Raw genomic sequence first — 26062 nt, 5'->3', positions numbered from 1 at the left:
ACATTTGAAACGTTGTGCAATTTATATTCAAAGAATCATGCAACTCTGCTAAATTGCAGTGGCTGGTTTTGGTTGTGTCACCATGGAAACTGTGCTGAAACACCACAGTGTATACAACTGAAGTGACCTTTTACTTTCCACAGGCCTAAACCAAAAAAAGGAAGCCACAGTTGAGGGGAGATCTGGCTGCTTTCACCGTGTGACATCTGTCAGCGAAACATGCATCCTGCTCTAGGCACAATCTCACACACACACACACACACACACACACACACTTGCACAAGCCCCTCCCACCTCCTGTCACATTACGCTTTGAACATGGATGAACTAGGTGGGTCAAATTTTCTTCCTCTGCTGCAGTTTAGATTTTTTTAAATGATCATATTGCTGATGCCATGGGGGAAATGTAGATGTAGGTTCCAGACTACCTTCGTTTTTAAATCTTGATAAAATTGCCTCTTACATTTACGGCATTTAACAGACACAAACGGGGTCAGTCCCTGTGGAGACACTCAAGGTTAATTGTCTTGCTCAGGGACACAATGTTAGCAAGTGGGGTTTGAACCTGCGACTTTGTGGTCTTCTGGTTCATAGGCAGGTGTGTTACACGCTACCCACTTTAAAAAGGAGAACCTCATGCATGCGCTCTTTTCGGGTTATTTCAGCATTTTGTCCTAAATTATCCTCAATCATTTGGATCTGAAGTCCGCTTGGTGCACAGTTTTTGATGCTTTCACTTCCGTTCAGAGGCACAGAGCTGTCACATCCTGAGGAAGCCGCACCCCACACTATTGCTTAACGTCACTTTACAAAACCAGTGGTGCGTGTGTGACTTTTCCTGGTCCACAGCATGTTCTCTTGCATCTCACATCTCTTCCCCTATCTTCCTGACCTGTCCACCCCCCTGCTGTGTTTCTCTATGGTCGGGTGGATGGCCAAGTTTCGGTAGTACTTGTACTTTTGACATGGTTGGTTGCAACAGCAAAAAGATAAATCAATCAATCAATCAATCAATCAATCAATCAATCAATCAATCAATCAACCATTGGGGGTTTCCTGCAGAAACCTTTCATGAGACGACTTTCGTGTTGTGGGTGTGGTTCGACGTTTCAAAATGCAGATGTAGCGCTCACCACATGCCCCCATCTGGCCATTTCAGACATGCTTCTGGAGGAGTTGTCTCGGGTGGAGACTTCCTCAGATGCCGATGCTGGTGGAGCATGTGCTGCACAAAACCGTACGGGCGTGACAGAGACGAAGGATGTGACCAAAAGTGGACCTGGACATCAGGTAGAGAAGCAGGAACATGGTGGTGCAGTCTGGAATTTGATCGTAAAAAAGTTCCGCATCATTCGCATCTGCACAGGTCCAGCACTCGGGTGTCTCTACGAGCAGAGGACCGGATCTGTACAGGTGAGACCAGTGGTTTAGGTTGAGAAGAAAGGAGACCCGAGAGGAACATTCTTTTCTCTCTCCCTGCGCTCTAAGTAAGCTTCCGTCTCGTGGCACGGCCTGCCCGGCGGCTCGCACCGCACCTGCTCAAGAGCTGGACGCCATCATGAACGAGCTCCTGGGTCTGGGCACGGAGGTGAGTCCCGGCAGGTGGAGCCATTAGACAGCAGAGGGCAGCACCTTCACCTGCTTCAGTCTGGAGAACTCTGCATGAAGTTCTAAGGAATGCTTTATGTGTTAATGCTTTAACTTTATTTTTCTGTACTTTTTTTTAACGATTGTCATTGTCGGTAATGAAAAATGTTCCAGACTCCAGAACCACCACCTCTTGTCCAAAAGTCGGGAGCTGCGAGGCCGAGCGTGGAAGAGAAGAAGGCCGGTGCGGGTGAACCCGTGAAGCCGAGGAGCACCGATGCCATCGATGACCTGCTGGGCGGCCTGAATGCCGACATGGAGAAAATGGGCATCCGCACCACTGCCAAGGGCCACTGTGCTGGCTGTGGCAAATGCATTGTGGGAAAGGTAATGGCCGCCGACGCCACGCCCAGGAGAGATCTGTACATCACGTTGAACCCCCCCTGTCCGGATCTGCAGATTCTCACTGCCCTGGGCCAGGTGTGGCACCCGGAGCACTTCGTGTGCGTCACCTGTCACAAGGAGCTGGGCTCTGGCGGCTTCTTTGAGAGGAATGGCAATGCCTACTGCGAGAAGGACTACCAGGAGCGCTTCTCCCCGCGATGTGCCTACTGCAAGGGTCCCATCCTGAACGTAAACCAGAAACATGAAGATATTTTTCTGTGATTTCATCCATAATGCATTTCAGCTGATCTGTTGTCACAAGAATACAGACACAATTCACACTTCTCCCCAGAACATCCTGAACGCGATGGACCGTACCTGGCACCCGGAGCACTTCTTCTGCACGCACTGTGGAGACCTGTTCGGAACGGAGGGTGAGAGCGACCCTGCAGAACAACAGCTTCTCACTCATAAATACAGCACCTTTAATAAGAAACTATTCCAGACCCGCACGGTCCCCAGGGCCAGTTCAGTTGAAGCAGCAAACATGTAATTGCTTCAGTAAATAGTGCTGGGCAAACAGTCATGTTTTTTTCTGTTCTGTTTTCAATCTCACAGGGTTCTTGGAGAAGGACGGTAAGCCTTACTGCACCAAAGACTTCTACCTGCTCTTTGCTCCAAAGTGCTCTGGCTGCAGCCGGCCTGTGAAGGAGAACTACCTGACGGCAGCCAACGGAACATGGCACCCCGAGTGCTTTGTCTGCGCAGTAAGACCCAGTTTTTTTGCAGGAAATTTCATATTGGGACCTACACAGAGGAGACATGATGCTTACAGAATAGGAATCAATGGGAAAGGCCTGTACTGCCCATTATGGGATTGCAGTATACACTTAACTACTTTACTTTCTTTAAAGATGATACTCTTGTGATACACACCAGCACAGCACACGGTGCACACAGTGAAATGTGTCCTCTGCATTTAACCCATCACCCTGAGTGAACAGTGGGCAGCCATGACAGGCGCCCGGGGAGCAGCGTGTGGGGACTTTGCTCTTTGCTCAGTGGCACCTCAGTGGATCGGGATTCGAACCGGCAACCTTCTGATTACGGGGTCGCTTCCTTAACCGCCAGGCCACCAGCTGCCCGGTATTGTCTGATAAAGTCTTGGTTTTTGAATGAAGCATTTTTTGTCACCACAGGACTGCCTGCAGCCTTTCACCGAAGGCTCCTTCCATGAGCTGGACGGCCGTCCCCTCTGTTACCTGCACTTCCACTCTCGACAGGGCACCCTGTGTGGCGGCTGCGGCGCGCCCATCTCGGGCCGCTGCATCAGCGCGCTGGGCCGCAAGTTCCACCCGGAGCACTTCCTGTGCGCCTTCTGCCTGCGCCAGCTCAACCAGGGCGTGTTCAAGGAGCATGACGGGAAGCCCTACTGCCCCGCGTGCCACGGCAAACTCTTCATGTGAGCCCGTATTTACGGCGCAATTCCTCCCGTATCAACGCCTGTCGAGGGCCTCGTTCACAGCCTGACACCGAAACTGCCGGTTTCACACACAGCTCGGTATCACGCGTGGCAACAGATGCTGATGCAGACACTGATTTTATGCGGGGAGAGACCAGAGACGAGATAAAGGCCAGACCAGACTTTACATAATGACGCATACAGGCGCAGATCATTCTAAAGGGACAGTACGTCAGATCACATGACACCTGGGATTCTGTGTGAGTGTTAAGCTCCGCAAATGAGTAAGACCATCGGCACCGTCGTGCTGTTTTTGCTGTCCGTCTTGTACAATCCTGCAACTGGTTGACTTTTTAAGAATTAAAAAGAACTGAACTCGGTGTAGTCTGTGTAGTTTCAGTGTAGGTCTCGCCCCGTTCCATCAGAGCGTCACCGAATCACGTTAATAAAGGTCGACGTGCGTGCTGCTGGACCAGAGGCTTTATTCCATTCTGCTGTGATCATGAGAAAGTAGTGCTGACCCCCCTCAAAACGTTCCCAGTTCTCTTCTGGACCGTGCAATTCTGTTTATTTTCGGAAAAACGGTAGATGTTCTGCAGATGTTCGTTGTTTGTCGTGTAACCGAATTACCCCAGTTTCCTAACGATGGCGAACCTCACGAAACGACGTTAAAAACCCGTCTTTTTTCCCAACACACACATGCACACATCATTAGGAAATGCCTGCAGGTGTTGAAAGCGGCCGAGGTGCTTTCTGCGAAGGTTTCCGTCGAGGTTTGGTACCAGGATGGATTAACCAGGAACGCGCCGGAGCTGCAGGCGTTTCCCCCGCCCTGCCGCCGCACCTTGAATGGCTGTAAACCTGTAAATAATAGATCTATTAACCGTGATCAGGAGCACCTGCAGCTCAACTGCTTCCATGCATTTCACGCCAAAATAAAGAAAAAACTCCAAAAATCTTTGTGAAGCATCCACTACAAAGGATGCAGAAGAAACGTTATATTTATGAGTATGAAATTCCCACCATTTTGATTTAAAAAAAGCACATGCATTTGGAGTACGTAAAAGCTGCTTCATTTTCAAGTTCAAGTTCATGTGAACTTTATTTTTCATTTTAGGTACATGCTGTACAGGCCAAAAGTTTGGACACACCTTCTCATTCGATGTGTTTTCTTTATTTTCATGACCATTTACGTTGGTAGATTCTCACTGAAGGCATCAAAACTATGAATGAACACATGTGGAGTTATGTACTTAACAAAAAAAGGTGAAATAACTGAAAACATGTTTTATATTCTAGTTTCTTTGCTCTGATTCCTGCTTTGCACACTCTTGGCATTCTCTCGATGAGCTTCAAGAGGTCGTCACCTGAAATGCTTCCCCAACAGTCTTGAAGGAGTTCCCAGAGGTGTTTAGCACTTGTTGGTCCAGCTCACCCCAAACCATCTGGATTGGGTTCATGTCCGGTGACTGTGGAGGCCAGGTCTCCACTTTTTGTTAAATCTACCATTGTAAATGGTCATGAAAATAAAGAAAACACATTGAATGAGAAGGTGTGTCCAAACGTTTGGCCTGGACTGTACATGTTAGACCGTAAATATTGAAACGAGACAAAATCTCACCGGAACCTGGAAACATTTAAAGGGGATGTAACATTTTAACAAAGTTATGTACTGACATAATTTGCATGTGCGACATCAACAAACCGAGCAACATAAAGTGCAAACATAGGACACGGGCAGAGCAAGAATTATTTAAGGCAAACAAAACCTGTAGACAACAAAGAAGACAGACAGACTGTGCAGTGAAAATGGAGCGTCAGTATTTGAGAGTGAACCTAAGTAGATAATTTAAAACTCTGTGAGGTGTAAACCAACCCTAAAAGCAGAGGTAGAAGTCTAAAAAAAAGTGTGAAGTTTCAACTCTACCCGGTGTGAATCAGTACCAGCATGCATTACGCGCTCAATTTGACACTAAATTGAGTAGAATTAACTAAAATGTCAAGACTGGCCGTAGAGTGCATTTTTTCTCTAATTTTGATTGGGACCAAATGTTATCTGAAAGGGACTTGAAATCAAATCTTTAAGTGTAAAATTGACACGGTGTCCCCGTGTGCAAAATGGAACAGTGCAATAAAAGATGAAATTCTCTAAACATAAAATGGCCTGTGGAAGGGAGCTATTGCACAGTCTTGCATTGAGGACTTCAGTAAAAGGACTTCACGGAGTAAAAAATGTACAAGGCACATAAATCACGTTGTCGTCGGTGCATTAGATCACTCTGGATTAAAACTCTGGAGAAGTGCAAGGTCGTGCACGTCGAGGAGGCTGTAAAATGATTTAGTAAAAGTCCAGTCCGCTGGGGCAATGGAGAACGAATAAAAGGTGAAGTTGGGGAGAAGAGTGGGCTTTTTGCCGGGATGACGTTTACAACTGTGGACATGGACCCCGGGCCGAGGATAATGGGGTGAGAGGGGCAGCTGGAAACCCGACTCCCTCACCGAGCGGCCTGTGGCCTCTCCGTCGCCGTCCCCGGGCCGCCGTACCAAGACAGATATATTCCCTGTGCGGGTAGCAGCGGGCGAGTGCGCCTCACCTTGGCAGAGCGAGAGGGCACAACCCCAGTAAATTCAAAAATGTCCGGCTGGAGCGGCGGTCACCAACTGTGTCAACATGGCGGCCAGCACGCACTCGTCACCTCGCCACGGGCGGGGCAGACGTGTGTAAAAAAAGTAACCTGGGTAAAAAATGTATATGTATACATTCATGACGGTCCTTTCTTGGAGTCTGGACTGTCTGGACTCTAACAAAATAATCATAGAACTAGATGCATAGATCATCGATTAAGCCTGGTCATACTCTGAAAGAGAAATTCGAGGTCTCAAGTTCTGCTTTTAGGTTACGACCAGGCTCCATCATAAATCCATCTGACCCATGAACTCCCAGTTTGAAATGTTGGGAAGACCATGGGAGAAAACGTTCCGGAGGTGGGAGTCCAACCGCCCATAGTGGGCAATCGGGACCAATCCATAAACCAGAACTCATGGTGCAGAAGGATGAGCTGCTTCTGTGAGATGAAGAGGGGCTGGAAGGCAGGAGGAACACGGTCCGATCCTGAAATCCAGCACCAGAGTTCAGTACATACTGAAGCCTGACCGGCAGACATATTCCAAACACAGAAACGCAATTCTAACCCCTTGCAGACCGCGGTGGCCCAGCGTTCATCTGGGCCCAGGAACAAGGAGCTCGTCAAAGTCAGGATTCATTTACGGATGAAGGAAGACATCTGCGGTGAACCACAGTTTCATCTGCAGAAAGAAACGTGCTGGAGCTGCGGCTCCGACAAGCCCGGCGGGATCTGAAGACGGTGACGCCGCGTAATGTGTTTTTCTACGTGACCTCACACAGGAACAGGGTTCTGTAAAAGGCGGCGTGGCGCGACCGCGGCCGATGCTCGAGGCGAATGGAAACGAGGGGAAATGGATGAGGAAAAGTGACAACTTCAACACCCCCCTAATTACCTCCCTGTGACAAGGTGCGCAGGAATGCGTCGCCGCCGTGTTTGCTTTGGCCCGGCGCAGGTATCGCACCTGATTAATGACTAGCTCCTCTGTGCTGGAGCACTTCCTGTTGCCTTTGGCCGTGGCCTCGGGCCTGCTCGCTCGGAGCCGTGCGTCCTCTCGCCTCCCGTTTCCACGTCGCCAGCGCCGGGGCGGCCGGCTTGTTGTCTTCTCCGAGCCGGCAGTTTGATGAAGAGCGTCAGGACTCGAGGAATTACAGGCCTCAGACAGGCCTGCTTGGCCAGGCTATCAGATGAAAAGGGTCGGCAAAATGATGAATAGAGTTCATTACAGGCGCCTACATGACACGAGCGTTCAGATTTACAGGAAGTATGTTTTCCATTATCTGTTGTTCCATCCTGCACACACGAGGTATCTAATAAAAAAAGGCATCTCCTGTCCCGCCTCCTCACAGATGAAAGCAGCTGCCCATCATCTAGACAGAAAACAGAAAACCGTTTCCACGGGCGGGTTCCAGTTGATGCCTTTCTAGGTGTCCGGAGTGTTTCGGTGGACATTTTACAGCAGAACAGAGGAGAGTCTCCAGCCTCAGTTCCTTTACTCACATGTGTTCTTCCAAAAGATCTTTCGCTGCCTGTATTGTGTGGGTCATTAGGATGTGGATTGTTGTATAAGATGCTCTCATGTGCCTGGGTGCGACAGGAAAGGACTTAATGGTCAGAGGACACTGGCTGTGGTGCAGGCGACAAATCTCAGATTCACCGCATGGAAGAGTCGCGGAACAGAGCAAACACACACACACACACACACACACACACACATACACACTCTTGATATGTTATAGCAGTTGAAACAGCTGAATCTGCTCCTCCAGTCGGTGGAACGTTGTGGAGCTTCTCACTCAGTCATGGAGAGTGGCTCGTGCTCGATGTTTCTCAGTGCATGATATCTAGAACGTCAGAACCTCGGCAGCCTCTTCAATCCACCATGCAGTTATTCCATAATTCCATAATGCTCTCAATAAAGTTAATCAAATCTAATTTCACACATCAGCATTTCACATTAATTCACATTGTGCCTGTAGATATATATTCAGTAGCCAAGTGGGTGACACACCCACCTCTGAACCAGATGACCACAAGGGGACTGCTGTCCAGTGGGACTGTCCCTCTAACTACTGATTGCAAGTCACTCTGGATAATGTAAATGTAAGATCTTTCTTATTTCGTTCATCGTTTACGTAGATCAATGGTTCCCAACACAAGCCAGGACCCCTAAACCCCAATTCCTTCCTGCATGCATACATAGAAAAGAACAAAATGATTAATTACAAACTTTTATGTGCAAAAAATAGCAGCAGTTGTAGGTTTTTATTCTACTTGCTTTACACTGCAGGCATACCGGGCCAACTGTGTGATGCAGTCACACGGTCAGTGATTTTACTGCGGCATTTCCATGCAGCCTTAACCCCGTGAGCTCTTTTTTAAAAGCCCTACGGGCACCGGACTAAGCGGCAAAGAAAATGTGCGGATTCAAAAAAATCATCTCGTCACCATCCATTTCGCATTTCTTTAGCGATAATTAAAATTCATGACCTGTTGACGGTGACCGAGAATTGCAAATCATAAAACATAAATTTAAAATGAATAATAAAATAATCACACGGAGAGGATAGGTACTATAGACCGGAGGTTTTGGGATGGTAGTAGCCTAGTGGGTAACTCGTCTATGAACCAGAAGACCAAGGTTCAAATCCCGCTTACTACCATTTTGTCCCTGAGCAAGACACTTAACCCTGAGTGTCTCCAGTGGGGGACTGTCCCTGTAGCTACTGATTGTAAGTCGCTCTGGATAAGGGCGTCTGGTAAATGCTGTAAATGTAAATGTTTGTGTTTGCTGAGCGAGCCGAGCTGACCTGAGCCCGACCCGGGGCAAGATTTACAACTCGAGTCTTTATAGCATACAGGGTTATACAGAGTTTGGATTATCCTTTTGGGTGTGTCATTTTTCATACATTTAATGATCACAAATAGAATTTTGGTAAACAAAAAATATAATTTTTGGTAACCACTGACATAGAGGATCAGCCATGGAAAATGTTCCCATGGAAAAACACTCAAAGAGGATGAGATCAGACCCTTTTGAGGGTGATAAGTGCATTGGGCTTGTCTCCAGAGTGACTAAATCTGAGTATTTATTGTGTTGATGAGATGCGGCAGGTTTTCAATGCACCTTTTTGCAGAGCCTTACTAATAACAACAGACACGACTTTTACAGTCATTTCACAACACTACAGAACTGTAAAAAGTGATTTATTATTCCATGTAGCATCAACATTTTTGCAGCAAGACCTCAGTTTATCAGATACGAGTGAATATGATCTGTATCAGCATGGACCGTAAGCGGCCATGGCCCATTTTAGATCTGAAGATAGGTGATAAGAAGCGAACCCGCTGCTCCCGCTCCCTGATCATTGGCTGTCTGGCTGCTTGTTTATTGTGTCTGAGCTACTGAAGCCACATCGAAATGAAACCTGATGCTCCGGCGCGAAGCTGCAGCTTCTTCTAAATTAATTACTGAAAAATTAGCTGGGATCAAAGCCCAGGTGGAGTCATCAGAGCCCCCCAGAACAAACTGGCCAGATTGGATATTTACAGTGTTTTAATCCTTCTGGTGTGAAAGGGGTTCAACTTCCAGGACGTCCCTAGTTTATACTGGACTGCCCCTCAGTACGTCTGTTGAAGGCCAACATGAAGGAATCATACCGTGGTGTATTTGGATTATAACACCTCCGAGCAAGTGTAACCATGATGGCAAATCACGACATTTCAAAAGCAAACGGCAGAAAGTTTCTATGTTTTGAACGTGCTGAAATTTGCATGTTAATTGTTGCAATTCATTAGCAATACTTAGTGCACTAAAGTATACAAATTGTGTTTTTTGCTGTGTTTTGTTTACAGGATGGGCGTGTCTGTTGTGCAGGGAGCGCAAGTGAATATATTGGCTTGAAAAGCTCAACATTTTTCACTTTTTACCAAAGCAAATAAATAATTGTGATTCATTTTAACTCATGAATTACAAATTTGAATTGATTGACAGCCATGTGTTCAAATTATAATTAATTCACAGCACAAGCTTAATATGTATTGCTTAATGCAGTAAAATCAGGCATCCTTTAAAGAGTTATTGTGAGCAAGAGGAGGGGCCCCAGTGATCAGTGACTTTTTAACACTGCTGAGTTGAACTGTCCTCATCCTCCTGCAAGTTTCAATCTAACCTTTGACCCTGTGTGAACCTGCACACGACTTGAACCTGAACCTGTTGATTGTATGTGCAGAATGTAGCACACAAATCCACAGGGAGATTTAAGTCAATTCTGGAACGGCAAAAGCATGGTGATTGACAAACGTGACCTCCGACCTTTGCCAGTAAACAAATGTGAAATGAACGAACGGTTGTGTCTTATTTTTGTTTCTCGGGCGTACAGTAGATTACAGTTCAGAGCTTGTGACAGATGTTCAGGATCAACACAGGGATCAGAAAATTGCCTCTGCGCCGTTCCAGGAACTTGCTCTTTTTTTCAAGCTGTGTGTGTGTGTGTGTGTGTATGTTCTTCATAAAGCTCTGCTTCATGCTCTCTCCTGTGTTCGATGGGGGGGTGGGCCGAAGGCAGGCGGTGCTGACATACCTCGGCCCGTCTGCTCAAAGTCAAGTGACATAGAACAAGTCAACTGTGAGCTGGAACAGGCCTGCGTCAAACGCTCCACACACGCCTTCAGAATGGAGACAAATGAGCCGTATTTCAAATATATTTATAGATTTTTTTCATTCAGAAACAGCACAAGTGCTTTTAAAGGTGCTTTTTTCATCGCCAGCGTCCAAACAGAAGAATACCAGTTATGCCTGACTTCGGAGTCAGATGTTCTTCTGAACGACCTTCTGCACCTTCCCAACCTCTTCCAGCTCCATGCACAAATGTGGATTGGATTTTACATCAATAACAGGGTTTTTTTTTCTGTTTATGACATTTCTTCCCAGTAGAATTGTGCTTTTCTCATTATTCACCAGGCCAACACCACTGTCAGAACTAGAACGTAGCAGTTGGTTCCAGTTCCTGTTTTTGGAAAGTCTGTAGATCCCGCTGGAGGCAGCGCCAAACATCCAGCATTTCCAGATAAAACAACCTGTGGCCACGTGCGTAGACACACACAGGCCGATGATATACATCAGCTCATCTCCATCTCTGCAGATTTACGGCCCGGGATGAGGGAGTGCGGCTGCTCGCTGGAATACGCAGCAGAGGGAATGTGGTTGAAAGGCGAATGGAGCGATAAGGGGACAGATCATAAACCATGCACGGCCACCGCTCCTCCGAGGGCCAATCAAACCGCGGGCCCTTCGGCGTCTCCCACGGCCTCCCGGCTCCGCCCCAGCATGAATCACCCGGGGGATCGGCGGGCCGTTTTCCGCACACTGGCCCCATTCTGCACCGTCAGGCCCGGCGTCTGACTTTACAAGTTTGCCCTCTTGCTCCTATCACGCTATTGGCCGTGAGAGCCCCGAATCGAGCTCCGCTCTGTTGCAGATGAAAGGGCAAGCAGCGTCCGACACACACACACACACACACACACGCTGACAATGAAGAAATGCTGTCATGGCCCCAGTGGAAAAGTGGACCAGAAACGCGCCTCAGAGGAAAAGTGGAATGAAGACTGAAACGAGCACAATAAACAGAGCAGCCGGAGAAATAAACGTTCCAAATTCACTTGGTGTACATAAAAGGTACCACAGTCGTTCAAACGTTCTGAACCTGATGTAGTGTTACGATGGCGGTTTAAATGAACTGCATATGATACTGCAGTGCCTTCACAGCATTTTTAACGTAGCACAACTGTAACGGGTCAATTATTTTAAAACCAACTCACTTGGTTAATTTGTAAAATGTCCAAAGAGATGAAGCTTCTCTGGCATTTGGACATTTAAAATAAACAGAAAACTCATTGTAATGGAAATGTGCAACATGCAGGCCCCACTACAGAATCAAAATGTCTGCATAAATGGACTGTTGACTGAAAAGGATGCTGCTGGACATTATTATATCCACACTGTCCTTTGTTCACCACACAATAGGTGGCATAATCCAGAGGGAGAGGGGCCGCGGCTTTCATTTTCTGATTCTTGGCCAGTTCTAATAGGTACACATTTACTTAACAGCGGGAGTCGGCGTGCTCATTTCACCGTCTTATCCGCAGTGGGAAGAGGCAAAAACCAGGGCCTGTTAGGATTTTATACGCCGTGATTCCGTTTCAGGCTTCTGAGCACTCCATTATGGTCCAGGTCTTTGATGTGATTGTCCAGAACGTTGGAGGCGCCCAGCAGAACACAAACAGCCCAAAGGCACCTGCTGTCAGGGACGAGTCTGGACACCAAACCCTCTTCTCCCTCCACTCATCAAGATACATGAACACACACATGACAGTTTATATATTCAGAGTGGTTTTTCATTGATCCTTCACATCAGTTTGTCTGTGTAAAATGCTCTTTAATAAGCTCCATTCTTTAATAATCTACATTGGAAATAAAAATGACATGTATTTTTCATGTCTGCGGTTTTTGCATAATGACAATTTCATACACATTACATATATATTATTTTCATCTAATTATTATTATTAGTATTTTATTTGACTTGTGCTTTTTGTGCTTTTTTCCCCCTCGTTCTCATAAATGCTGAAAATGTTCACCTATGAATTTCCTGTGTCAATTTTGAAAAAGTTGTTAAAATAGATACTTTGGGACATTTTGTCCTTCACGTTGATGTGTTGTAAGCAGCAAAACGGGAACATGTAAGGATGTGCGTCATGGTTGGGTACCTGTTTGTAACTATGCGCCATGAGAAAAGGCCAAGATGGTGGAGGCAGGGTGATATGCCCTGACACAGCATAAGAATGGTCAACCTGACTTGGCCTCTAAATTCTCCAGATCCCAAACTAGTCAAACAATCCATGAAAGCACCACCTCACAACTTACAGGACTTAGAGGATCTGAAACTGACTGCCTGGTGGCAGGCACCACAGCAGATACCTCCATGGCTCTACAGGCATAATGTTATGGCTGGTCAGTCCTTGGGAGCAGTTCCCTCACCGAGCAGTGACTCAGCCAGGAGACTTCTGACGATCTCGTGTCCATTCACCAGCCGTGTGATGACACCCAATCCCAGTGTTTGTTGGCTCAGCTCTTAACCGCTCCAGACAGGCCATTCATCCACCCCAAATAAAAGAGCTCTGTCTGGGCCTTATCTCTGCCTTATCTGGAGCGCCTGGACCCATTGGTCAACTCCAGACATAAGGATCCTTCGAGCTGATCTGACTCTCAAATCATCTCCGACCCGCTCCGCAACAGACGCACTTTATTCTGCTATCTCTGGATGTCCGGAATACACGAGTACCCCGACTCCGGATTTATACTAGTAACAGAAAAAGTAGAAGACAACAGCGAGGCTGAGGGAGGCAGGGGACATCAGGAGGTGTTGAGACAGAACAGAACCAGAACCCCTAACCTTCTGTTTCGTGACACAAGCATGGACATGTACTACCATTGTGTCCCTGGACATGACACTTAACCCTGAGTGTCTCCAGGGGGACTGTCCTTGTCACTACTGATTGTAAGGCGCTCTGGACACTGGAGGCTGGGAAATTAAAATGTGCCCTGTGTGGCCACTAGGGGTCCCTGTGAACCTGCACTGTCATCAGTGTCACCAGCATGTTCATAATGCCAATAATCAAAAATGTACATATAGAACATACCTTCTGATTATGCCTTCTGGATCATGTGACGGATAAAATAATGAATGACAAAATGTGTGTATCCTCAGATTATGCTTTATTACCATATATACCATGTTAAAATAAAAAATGAATGTTCATAATCAGTTCATATTTATATGCCGCCACCCTGCCTCTGCAATGATTGTTGTTCACCATCTGGTGTGTATTATCATCCATCTTAATCAATACAAAATACAATACAATACAATCAACAATGCAAATGAATAATTAATTTACACCCATCCTTCATAATCACAATCAGAATCAGCTTTATTGCCAGGTATGTTTACACATACGAGGAATTGTTTTAGTGACAGAACAGTGCAACAAAAAGACAGTGACAAGACAAGACAGGGGTAGTAAAAGCACTTATCTACAGATATTCAAAATATACAAAATAGTGTGCAAAATAGCAAACTATATATATAGTTTATATAGCTTGAAATACCAATAATATTATTTTCCAATATTTTCATAAAAGTGCTAAGAATAAAATACCATTAAATGTCACCTCCCCCACCCCCCTCATAAAAAAACATAATTTCCACTGCTGCAGTAACATTTAAAAAGACACAAGAAGGTCATTGTTCGAAATGTATTCCATCAGGGACCCTGGTGACGATGGAACAAGATGGGGCACAAAGGGACACTTCCCCTCTGCCCGTCCACTGTCACTTCCAGCCTTGTGCTGGACAGGGGGTCACCGCGGCCCGGTGAAAGTGACATCCCCCTTTCACCTTCGCCCATTCATCACACTCACCGCCCCCTGCCATTTATTTAGATTCAGGCAGGACGACTTGAACAAGTGACAGCGTGACAGTGATGAATGGGGACGAAGGAGCCAGATGACGCAGCATCAGACACATTAAAGGGCGAATTAAAACCGATTTAAACAGTCGACTACATACCAGGCACTTTAAATAAACTTCAAAAAAGTCTTTTTTTTGTCTGGGGACATTTTGGAGATTTTTTTTTTCAAGATGTTTTGAAATGTTCTTGTTTGATTTATGATTTGTCTGAAGTTTCATTAGCAGTGGGTCTTATCTGCACGTCCCAAAATACTGAACACGCTCATCATGCAAAGAAATGTCCGAAGATTTTCAGATTACATTCAACAAGCTCAGAGCAGTAAATATATTTTGGAAAGGAGCCCGAAACTCGCAGCGGGCGACTGCCAGCATTTCTGAACCACTTGCGGTGGAAACTCATCCAACGGGCGGTTTATAATAAGCGGACTTGGCAACACCGCCGCCTGCAAAACTATTTATTGTTTTTCAGAGAGTTTGAAAAAAAAAAAACGAAGATAAAAGGCATTTTTCCTGCTAAAATCAACGCAAGCGGCGCATTTTTATTCTTATTATTATTATTATTATTTCTATTTCAAAAGAGTCCTAATTGTGGAAGTGGGACCTGTGCTCCCCTCCTCCTCCTCCTCCTCCTCCTCCTCCCCCGACGTCCCACCTCCTCCTCCCAGAAGCCCGCACTGGTCTCTCGGTTCGCGGGACGAGAGTCGCCATGGAGCGGAGCGGCGCGGGCGGTGAGCTCCAGGCGGCGCGCCGGGCGCAGCGCGCCTCCCTCGGCGAGTGACGGGGAGCGAATCCCGTGGGGGGGAGAGTGCGCCGGAGACGGGTTCCGGAGATGGGCGCGAACCGGGGGCTGCGCTGGACGCTCTTCTTGGCCGCGCTGCAGGTGGGCTTCCCCCGCGGGACCCCGGCGAGGGTCCGGGACTGCGCGCAGCCCAGATCGGTGAGTTCCATCATCATCATCATCACCATCATGTCTCGAGAAAGTGGAATTTATTTCACTTTATAATAATATAGTCATTTAATGGGATATATAATACACAACTGCAGTTTGATGGTTATGTTGAATAGAATAACATTAACGTTCAACGAGGACGACATTTCTGCAGTTTTTCTTGTTTTTATGCGGTAGATAAAAATGACAGCAGGCGAGGCATCTTAAAATAAGTTCATATTCCAAGTTCATAGTATATGACAAATTTATTAACAGCAAAATAATCTTGTCTCGTGTTTTTTTTTTGTTGTTCATTGGTTTATTAATCATGGAAACCCTGCTCGCTTTATTTGTCCGTGTGTAAAGTGCATTAGGCGTAATTACGCGTAATTAGGCGTAATAAGCAAGGAGGCAGAAACGCACCACAGAAGAGAAGTTTATGTCGCATCGCGGGTTTTTTTTATTTATGTCAGTTCGGCTACAATTAGGCCTGAACTGCGGATTTAGCGTGTGTGTGTTGTGTATGTTGTGTGTGTGTGTGTCTCCGTGAATGTCGGGTTTCCACAGCGCATATTCACATGAATATCCAATAATAATGTATATTTAAGAATCACCAATTATTTATTATAAACTGTAAAACTTGTATCAAATCTTTACTTATTAAATGAAGTGCTGTTTTTGTGATATAAATTAAATTAAAATTAAATCTCTATATAGCTATAAATATTGTGAACCAGTATGGATATTTTATTGTTAATGTAGATGTTTTGTGCTATTCCTCTGTTCTACAGCAGCGAGATATGAATTCTTTTCTGTGGACCGTGAAGCGGGAGCCCCCACACCCACCATCCTATCTCTTTGGGACCATCCATGTGCCTTACACCCGGGTGTGGGACTTCATCCCAGAGAACTCCAAACAGGCCTTCCAGTCCAGCACCAACGTGTTCTTCGAGCTGGACCTGACTGACCCTCTGACCATCTCCAAGCTGACCAGCTGTCAGCTCCTTCCCCACGGCGAGAACCTGCAGACGCTGCTGCCACCGGACCTGTACCGCCGGCTCAAGCGCCACCTGGACTACGTCAAGCACATGATGCCGTTCTGGATGACGGCGGACCAGCGTGGGCGGGGCCTCTACGCCGATTACCTCTTCAACGCCATCGCGGGCAACTGGGAGCGCAAGCGGCCCGTGTGGGTGATGCTGATCGTGAACTCGCTGACGGAGGCGGACGTTCGCTCCCGTGGCATCCCGGTGCTGGACATGTTCCTGGCCCAGGAGGCCGAGCGCCTGGGCAAGCAGACGGGCGCCGTGGAGCGGGTCGAGGAGCAGTGCCACCCCCTCAACGGCCTCAACTTCTCGCAGGTGAGAGCCCGGGGCTGGGGAGCCGTGGGAAGAGCGTCAGGGTGCGTGAAATGATGACATGGCGAATAGCGCATTGAATTCCGACCCAGACTCACCTTGGGCTGTAATCCTACACTGAAAGATGTGCAAAAACACCAAATTACGTGACGACATAAACACGGGCGCTATCGGCCCTCCATTTCCCACCGGTCTAAATAAAGCTCGGCCACCCGTCAGCATTTCTGCGCCCCCATGTGACAGGCAGCGTGGCGGTGGTGCTAATTTGAGGGGATCTCTGCTTTCATCAGCACCTCCTAACTACGATGTCAAACACCGTCGTGCCTGGCAGGCGCCCTGTGGGAAAAGTGGGACCTCGGCAGACCGCATTCCCACCTCCTTATCTGAGCAACGCTGAGAAGGAGAACCCAGTTCCCAGGGTTGGATCCTCTTCCGAACCAGACATAGTAGACGTGGAAAGTCTGATAACAGAGCTCAGTGTACAATAGTCCTCAGCGAGAATAATGAAACGTTTACACAAGTTCACATGAAGGGAAATGATTTTATAGGAAAGAAATGGAAGTGACCAGGTAATTTGAACACCGAGGTTCAACATTAAGACTGGAACGAGTTCTGACAGACTGATAGGGAGAAGGACAGATAGGGTGTGGTCACAGTGCAGACTTTAATGGGAAACACAAGACATATTATTTGCTCTCACTTACGGTATCTCAGATTCCTCAGATTGTAATGTTCAGATTCCATCAGAGGAGATCCTGCTAAAAGTATCTCTATGTGTAGAATGTTCCGGAATCATGGACTCACGGGAAGTGGATTGTCAAGAGGGGGTGTTGTTGCATTAAAGCAGGTTCTGTGGGCACCTGTGCGTATTTTAAATGGCATTTCTTGGACTTTTTGAGCTCAGGGGATCCTGACAGAGGTTTAGTTTCCATCTGAGGGAGAGTGCCATGGAGAAGTGGAGGAGAGCATGGTTTATTTCCTGCGCTAGGCAGGCCGATGCATCTGGACAGCTGGGCGGGCCTGTAGAGCCCAGAGCCTCTCCCCATGCACACAGTGAGCACTGGGGGAAAACCTGGAGGACAAAGTGCAGACAGGAGGCCGCAGGCGGGATCTCACGGTGACTTCAACCACCGCTTGTCCATCAGGTACAAATGAATCATAGGTCAACATAAGCCGAGATCTCCCATGATGCTCCAGTTACTCTTGCGTACGTGAGAATTAGTGGACGTATTTATTTATTTATCTGGGGTCACATTGCACCGGGGAGGCTTTTGAGATGATGTGGGGGGGGGGGCATTACATCATGTTTTTGGCGCCCTGTTCTGGGCTTAAAGGGTCGGAGGTCAGAGTCCTGCTGACGGTGCAGATGAATCAGTGGACACAAGAAGCTGTGGGTCAGGACCCTTGGACAGACAGGCTCCCCAGAAAATGGAGGGTCTCTTGGTGGTGTAGTTGTGGGCTTGGTTGACAGGGCAACAGAGAAGTGTGGTTCACCGTTATCCGCTAGCAAACCCCTTACGCCACGACTGTTCTCTTGTGTATTCTATGTTTTGGTGTGTGTGTGTGTGGGCTGACCTCTGACCAGGACAGAGGTGAAAATATGTAAATATCCTCCTGCAAGTGCTCTTATAAGCATTTCTCATGTACGTTTACGATGACACCCAAGTGGAAGAGGCAAAGAAAGACCCCGGCACTGGCAAACACCATCAAGGATGCATTTCTGCCAGCACATTCCGCTCCATTTTCAACGACAACACAGTACTTCTCATTGTGTTGGTTGGACCAATTTCACATAAATAATGCATATTTAAATTATGGAATTAAGTAACATGTGACCCACTCAGCACATTCAAATATTTACATTCCACGGGTATCCGTGGGGCAAAGACAGAGGTGGGTAGAGTAGCCATAAATTTTACTCAAGCATGAGTGGCGATACTCCAAAAAAAAATAATACTCAAGTAATAAAAAGTAGTCACCTGTAAAATTTATCAAGTAAGTGTACCAAAGTATTTAGTATTCAGACTACTCAAGTACTGAGTAACTGTTTGATTGTAATATCTCATTTATTATTTTTTTTAGAAACGATCTATTCAGACACAAAAAATATAAATGTGCTAATTCTGGTATTTCCTAATAATAATAATAATAATAATAATAATAATAAAAACAACGTGTTAATAATAATTCCTAATAATAATAATAACAACTTATTAAAGTACGATTTGTAGTAATGAATGGACTAAATATGAGTGCACAAACTTAAAAAAATACACTAATTAGTGTGCTAATTATATGTGTTAGCATTGATATATTAAATAAAACAGCTAGACGATAATGCTAATTCCTCCCTCTACAGAAAATGTATAGAGGTCTGTTTAGCTTATGGCTCAATTTTTAACAAAATCTTTAATGATTAAGTCGAGAATTGCTGGTGTCTTCCTCTTGTAAGTCGCTTTGGATAAAACTCCAAACCGCTTTTGCCCGTTATGAATTGGCCTCAGCATGGAGGCATGATTATAGGAATTTGGTAATGTTGAGGCTCTGCGTTGTACCAGTACCAAGATGGTAGCCTGGCTTGCCCCGTGTGGGCCAGCAGATTCCATCTCAGCCCTGGTGGAATAATCATCTTTGCAGGAGACGCTCCAGCTGTTTCCAAAGGCACGTGCTCTGAAGAAGCGAAATGAAGTGCAGAGAACCGCAGAAGAAAGAAGTTTCCATCCGTTTTTTCTTCCAGGACATGGACGTGGTTCTGTTGGCTATTTCAGGAGGGCGGTCCAGCTGGCGTGAATGACAGACTGCACACTTGTTACTGATGGACGACGTGTTGGTCAGCTGAGGTTTTCTCACCTTTGCTTGAAACGGCTTGGCCACATAAGCCATGGCGTGTCAGCGGAAGAGGATGGATGATGAGAACCCGGTCCCCAACGCCAAAATCATCCTTTTATTCTCTGTCCAACATTCTCCTCAAATGGAACGCTCATTTCACCGTTCACTTGTCATCTGAAGGGTTCGTCCGCCCTGTTTTTCTCTTCTGTGGAATTGACATCTGATCTGTGGCATATACCTAATGTTGAGTGCTAGAACATAATATAAATACATGGTGAATTGGTCTGATTTATGGTCCGGTGTTCTTCCCCGACTGGTTCATCTGTGGCAGCCACTGATTGATGGCAGACAGGAATTTGACTCAGGCGTACACTGTGGAACGTTTTCCCGGAATCTCCCCGCCATGGTGTGATAGAAATCTCAGATCACAATCCGAGGCAATCCATTTGATCGCCTCCACTTTGTGCCTTTGATGTTATTGGGGTTGAAGATGGGTTTGCAGTGCCATTCCATGTCTGAAAGCAACAGAGAGAGAACTTTTATGGCCACGGACGAAAACACCCCCCCCCCCACCTCCGTGGAGGAACGTTGACCCGGGGCTCCAAGCCTTGGGATATTAAAAGGGTTCAAAGGTCCCTGGGTCAGGCCTTGCAGGGATCTTATCTGAGTCCATAACAGCACTCTCCAGAGACCTGTCAGTGACCCCTCATTTAATATCATCCATCTGCATCCTTGTAATGTGTCCCTCTTGGCCCTATCCAAGCCCTACGGTCCTACACTTGCCTGCTTCGTTCACTTTTGTGAAGCACAATTGCACCTCAGTGGAGCAGGATCCATGATACCTCTGGGCAGGATGATCTCGAGAACCACCAGCAGTACCTTATCTCCGGGAATGTCTTGGGTCCTGTTGGCAGAGCTGGTTGCTATTTGCAGAGGTCTGTTAGCAACAGGCTAACAACACAAATACACCTCGTCGGTGAGAACTTGTTTTTCCTGCAGGCAGCTGAGTTTACACGACTGCCATCACCCGCACCCCTGCTGCAAAGGCTGATGCGAAAACTGCTTGCTGGAATGCTGGAGACGTGGTTCCTCTCATAAACTTTTACTGGCGTGGACGTAAATCCTCTTAATTTCTGCTTTCATCCTGCCCAAGCACCCCTACAAATGGTACCCTGCTTGCCAAACTCCCCCCAAAACCCAGGGAGGCTGAGGAAGGAGATGAGCTTTGGTGACATTCACCACCTCGCATATAGATGCACCTCAGTCTGTACGTCTCGTGGACAGAGGAAAGTACAGTTCGCCGGTTTAAAGACGATGTTGGTAGTGTACGCCCAGTCCTGAGTCAACTTGAGAGGCGTTAGGGTCTATTTGCGTACATTTGATAAATGCACTCCACGGGACTGTAGTGATATCTCACGGGGCTTACCTCCAAGCCCCATTACAGCCCAGAACATCCCCGGACCTCTCCGCCTGACGCTGTAATTGACTTCACCTGCCCCACTTTGCCGGGAATTTTGCTGTTTGCTCTGTCTGCGGTCAATGAGAATCTGAGACTTGGTTTAATGTAGTTCTGAAGCTTCCATTTTGCTTCCTGGAGATGGCTGAGATCATGAAAGTCATTGAAAGCGATTGTTTTGTCATTGTGATACTCAGCAAACATGTGCATAAATGTGTCCTCTGCATTTCACCCATCACCCTTGATGAGCAGTGGGAAGAGTCTGTAGGTGCACGGTACCCAGTTACAAGTCCACTTCCTTACCCGCTAGGCCACTTAATGATCTCACTTTGTTTCTAATCTCCGGGCAATAAACACAAGTCTCAAAAGGCTGGAAACGGCCCATGGTTTCTTCTCCACTCCAACGCATCTCCAACTATCCCAGGGCAAACTCTCTCCCTGGAACAGTTTAAATGTAATATCAAACACATGGCAGCGTTTACAGAAGGCAAATGAGTTGAGAAATCAAATTTATTTAAAGACTCCGGCGGAGGTTGTGGAGGGTGGTGTTGGGGTGATGGGCAGCCGTCCTGCCGTGGCCCCTGGTCGTGTTGGGCCCGGTCGCTTGGGTAATGGCCGCAGGAGGCTGAATGTGCGTGTTCTTGTGCACCACAGAGGCCAGATTGTGCGGCAGAGGGTGCGATGGGCTGACAGATTAAATGCGGGGGAAAATTGACCTGAGCTCTCGAACCAGCATATCAGCACAGTACTCCTGCAGTACTGGGACACATACACACACACACACACACACACACGGAGCTGAAGCAGCTCCTGTACCTGCCTCATCCGTCTGGAGGCCGTCTGGGAGAGCGGGAAAACGCAGGCCCGTTCAGACAGGCGGGTTTGGCTTGGCTCTGGAAAGTGTGTGTGCGTAAGCAGACGGGCTAATTGGTTTCTGATGCCCTGTCCACTCTGGGCCAGACCACCGGCCTCGAGGGAGGGGGCAGCGGTGGGATTAAGCGACAGCATCTTCCCACCAAGTTCCTCCACCCGACTGAACACACCTCCTGTTTTAGTCTCCGGCTTTTGATCCACTACTCCACGTTTAGGGTGTTTAAAGTGAAACAGATTGTTTTTGCTTTGTTATTGTGAAACACTGCAGCACAGCAAACGAAATGTGTCTTCTGCATTTAACCCGACATCCTTTTTACAGCATTTACCAGACGCCCTTATCCAGAGCGACTTACAATCAGTAGTTACAGGGACAGTCCCCCCCTGGAGACACTCAGGGTTAAGTGTCTTGCTCAGGGACACAATGGTAGTAAGTGGGATTTGAACCTGGGTCTTCTGGTTCAGATTCGAACCCACGACCCTTCGGTTGTACATTGGATAAAAGTGTGAAAAATGTGGAAGTGAAAATGTAGGGCAATTGTAATGTATAGATTAGTTATGCACAATAGTGCATGAGGAAAAAAGTGGTTTGTGTATATTTTCCGGATAAATACATGTAGTGTATTATGTATGCTTGGTAGGAGATTTTCATTTATTAGAAAATTCCAGATTCTACGCTCCTTTGCTGTAGGTGATGTGTGTATATGTGTGTGCGTCTGTTGTAATTAACTGCGTATTCTATTTATTGTGGTGGTCAGTCTGCCAAAAAGACCCCCCTCTCACTCCCCTGTGCAGCCGCCAACGGATGTGGCCACGGCCTCACATGTCACAAGGCAACTTCACAGATCTGTTAATGTGAAAAATATGGCCACCGCGGCCCCGGCGCCGGGATCTGTGTAATCGAGCGGGATTAGCAGCTCCTCGCTCTGTAAAACATGCTGCCGCCGCCTGCAGGTGGGACCCCGACAGCAGCCGAGGGCTGAGGGGACCGAGCCTGACGGGGAGCGCCGCCCGTCGAGAGCAGCCAGGTTTTTTTAAAAAATATTTTTCCCTCCCGGCGCTGAGAGAATAGTGAAGAGAAGACATTTGGTAAAACGGTTCGCCCCCCCCTCACCTAGACCATCATGAAACTGACACACACCCCTCGGCGGGGCGCAAATGGCTTTTTAATGGCTGAGAAGAGTCACGGTACTAAACGCCGGAGGCCCTCACCCCAGGTGACTTTCCACGAAATGCCGTCAAATGGCACTTTTTGACGGTTTTCTGGCGCGGCGTTTCGCTCGGACCTCCCCGCGGACTGTTTATATATTTCGAGTCGCGTAGCATGTCGGACGCGTTGTCAGGGGACCGGAGGGCAGGAAATGGAGTCAGAAAAGGGCCGCGAATGAATAACACAAGGCCTGACCTCCATCTGGGCCGAGGAGCGGATCCAGCGCAAAGCTGCACTCAATTAACAGAACCCAGATATCGCGGCTCATGGGGGACCCGGTCCACGACCAGAATATCTACCGTCATCGCCGCACGTCACGGCCGCCTCCAGCGATGCAGAGACTGGACGTCCCTCCAAAATGTCTTTGTCTCTCCTGTCCACACAGGAAAGAAATGCTCTCCAGGAGCGGTGACCCCAGCAGCTTGCAGGTCACCTGCGATGGGGACGGAATAGAAGAACACACAGCCTTTGTTGGACAGTGTCCGTCGTTGGGGGAGGAGAGTATTTGTCATGCTGTCCCCATTCGTCTCAGACAGAGGGACGTCACACAGCGTCATGCCAGACTTGAGCCTCAGAATAACCGTTTAAGAGGCTCGGGGAATAGAGGGATGTGAAAACGAACAAAAGGCTCATTTGGCGATATTTTTATTGAGCTGAAGGGGCCTGCACCACCAAAGCTGCTGAACGTGGCATCAAGGCGACTTTTTTGCACAAATGAAACACCCCGGTGAGACGAGACAGTTGTTCATCGAAGCCTCTCAGGCTGTGAGAGAGAGAGAGAGAGAAAGCATCTGGTTTGAGTTTGTGTGACATTGAAGGAATTGAGGTCCTGCTGCAGGGAGAGGCCGTGGAAGTGGGAGCGTCGGCCGGCCCAGAGCGACTAAAGGATCTTTCCGTGTCTTCAGAGTTAAGGCAGGACTCTCCCTGACCAATCAGAGGACGGAACCATTCGCAATGGAACAGTCTAGCCAGCGTGCAGTTGTGGTAACCTGAAGTCCTTCTGGATAAAGGTGTCTGCCAACCAGTAGTTACAGGGACAGTCCCCCCCAGGAGACACTCAGGGTTAAGCGTCCTGCTCAGGGACGCGATGGAAGTAAGTGGGGTTTGAACCTGGGTCTTCTGGTTCATAGGCGAGTGTTACCACCTTGTGCCAAATGCCACAAGAGTAAATGTAGAGTAAATGTGCATCATTGAAAAGGTCGGACCTTATCTGTATAGGATATTCGGAGTTTTGTGAACACCTAGATGTGGGTGAGCTTATAACAAATGGTATATTCATGTGGGTGACAGGGCACCAAGCATAGTCCAGGAGCTGAGCCAAAGCAAGTACTTCCAAACCGTAATTCCAGCGGGAAGGATCAAGCCTGAGGGTGAATCCGGAGAGCGACAGCCAAAGAACACAAGGAACGCAACGGTAATAAACATCAAGGACCTTGTGAGAAACCATGAAGGGGGGCTTCTATGGCTTCTATGGCCAGACTCTGGTCTGGCAGCGGAGAGCGGGACGCCTTGACAGATGCCAGTGGAACAAGATGAGCTGTGTTACTCACGTCCCCTGTCGGCCGCTGCAACGCTGGGCCTGATTGGTGTGTGTGCATCTCCGCAGACTTGCACACATTCTTACCCGGTGCTCAGCACCACAGGTTGCACCCCGAGGTCTGGCCTCCCTTCCTCCCTGTAACAGAGACATAAATATCTTCCCTTCAATCAGCCTGATTTGGAGAGTTTGCAAGTGAAACTTGAGTCCCATTTTTCAGTACGGGTTTTCGTCAGACCCTCCCAACACTGCAGTCTAGCGGTGCCTGGAGACGCAGTGGAGCTTCTGGACGATCGCTCGGTGCAGTCATGGAACAAGCAGACGAGCCGTACATCTCAAGGTACGTAAAGTAGACCCAGGGAGGGAGTAGCAGCAGCGTAACGCAGTGGACGGGGAACGCTGTCCGCTAATGGCCAAAGATGGCATCCATCTTTCTTCCACTTCTGCTGCTCCCCCGTCCCTCGCACCCGCGTTTCTCCTCCCCCGCCTCGTCTGGGTTCTGAAACGGGACGCGAACGTGCGAATAATGAGAACGCTGAGCCTAACGGGACCCGAGACTGAGTGTGGTATGGAATTTGGTATGAAGTGGACCTGATGTCTTCTCCTCATGGAGAATTTTCTCCCATCTCACCAGATAAATACCCACAGCAGGCCACAATGTGTCGATATGGAGGCCGGACATGGAGGGTTTAGGAGGGGTGGAGGAGAGATAAAGGCGGAGAGGTCAGACAGGGAGCGAGGGAACCGTCAGGCTGTCTCAGATGAGCGGCGTTCTGGCTGCTCGGCTCTCTGATCGTCTGGAGTCGTGGTGCAGGAGGGGAATGTCGGGGGCGGGACGTTATTTTCCAGCTTCTCAAGGTCTGGTGATCATCAGTGAGGAGCCAGGAACCATATTATACCAAAGAATAAACCATCATCGTTCACGGAAAGTGACAAACAAAGGTTTGGTGATAACATATGATTAATAATAATTATTTTACTAGAAGGAGAAAATGTTTAAAGAGGAAGCTGGCCTGAAACGGTGGACCAGGCTCGGTGCAGATCCACCACAGGAACGGCGCTGTCCTGGCCGCTGTCCACGGCCTCCGCTCCCTTTACCTGAGCCGCCAGCTTCGGTTTCTCAATCCGCCACCTGCTGCCTTTGTGCGTGGGAAGGCCTTGAAATGGAGAAAGGGAGCGGTGCCCACAGACTGAGTGTGTGAGTGTGCAAGTTTCCCTCCCGCGTTCTGATCCAGTTCCAAAGGGCGCACTTAGGGTTCACGTTTGTAGGGTGGTAGTAGCCTAGT

The 26062-nt window shown here is 47.7% G+C and overlaps 2 protein-coding genes and 1 long non-coding RNA gene across 4 annotated transcripts in view; 2 read left to right on the top strand and 1 right to left on the bottom strand.

Annotated features, from left to right (window-relative positions):
• The first annotated feature begins 286 nt into the window (after positions 1 to 286).
• Positions 287 to 3813, top strand: lpxn (leupaxin). The gene is made up of 9 exons (XM_028962387.1): positions 287 to 331; positions 1160 to 1290; positions 1367 to 1413; positions 1489 to 1588; positions 1762 to 1974; positions 2047 to 2220; positions 2324 to 2405; positions 2590 to 2738; positions 3171 to 3813. Exons 1-9 carry the CDS (start codon positions 319 to 321, stop codon positions 3435 to 3437), a joined length of 1176 nt encoding a protein of 391 aa, XP_028818220.1. The 5' UTR covers positions 287 to 318; the 3' UTR covers positions 3438 to 3813.
• An 11451-nt stretch (positions 3814 to 15264) lies between these two features.
• The window catches only part of trabd2b (TraB domain containing 2B), a 35079-nt gene continuing 24281 nt past the window's right edge, over positions 15265 to 26062 (top strand). For both annotated transcript variants that reach the window (XM_028961090.1, XM_028961091.1), the window contains exons 1-2: positions 15265 to 15525; positions 16308 to 16877. In XM_028961090.1, coding sequence (XP_028816923.1) covers positions 15418 to 15525; positions 16308 to 16877 — 678 coding nt within the window. In that variant the 5' untranslated portion in view covers positions 15265 to 15417. The remainder of the gene's footprint in view (positions 15526 to 16307; positions 16878 to 26062) is intronic.
• LOC114768802 (uncharacterized) lies at positions 15448 to 17072 on the bottom strand. The gene is made up of 3 exons (XR_003743140.1): positions 16973 to 17072; positions 16662 to 16891; positions 15448 to 15559 (listed from the first exon to the last, which is right to left on the bottom strand). It is a non-coding gene; the product is annotated as an uncharacterized LOC114768802 (long non-coding RNA).

Source organism: Denticeps clupeoides, chromosome 19 (assembly GCF_900700375.1).
Source record: "Denticeps clupeoides chromosome 19, fDenClu1.1, whole genome shotgun sequence".
Taxonomy (NCBI): Eukaryota; Metazoa; Chordata; class Actinopteri; order Clupeiformes; family Denticipitidae; genus Denticeps; species Denticeps clupeoides.
The sequence above is the reverse complement of the archived record's forward strand: the minus strand, read 5'-3'. Positions and strand labels throughout refer to the sequence as shown.

Excerpts from the sequence above, each read along its gene's own strand:
- lpxn (XM_028962387.1), top strand. Across the intron at positions 1,414-1,488 it reads AGAGGACCGGATCTGTACAG|TAAGCTTCCGTCTCGTGGCA; the intron begins GTGAGACCAGTG and ends CTGCGCTCTAAG. Across the intron at positions 2,221-2,323 it reads GCAAGGGTCCCATCCTGAAC|AACATCCTGAACGCGATGGA; the intron begins GTAAACCAGAAA and ends ACTTCTCCCCAG.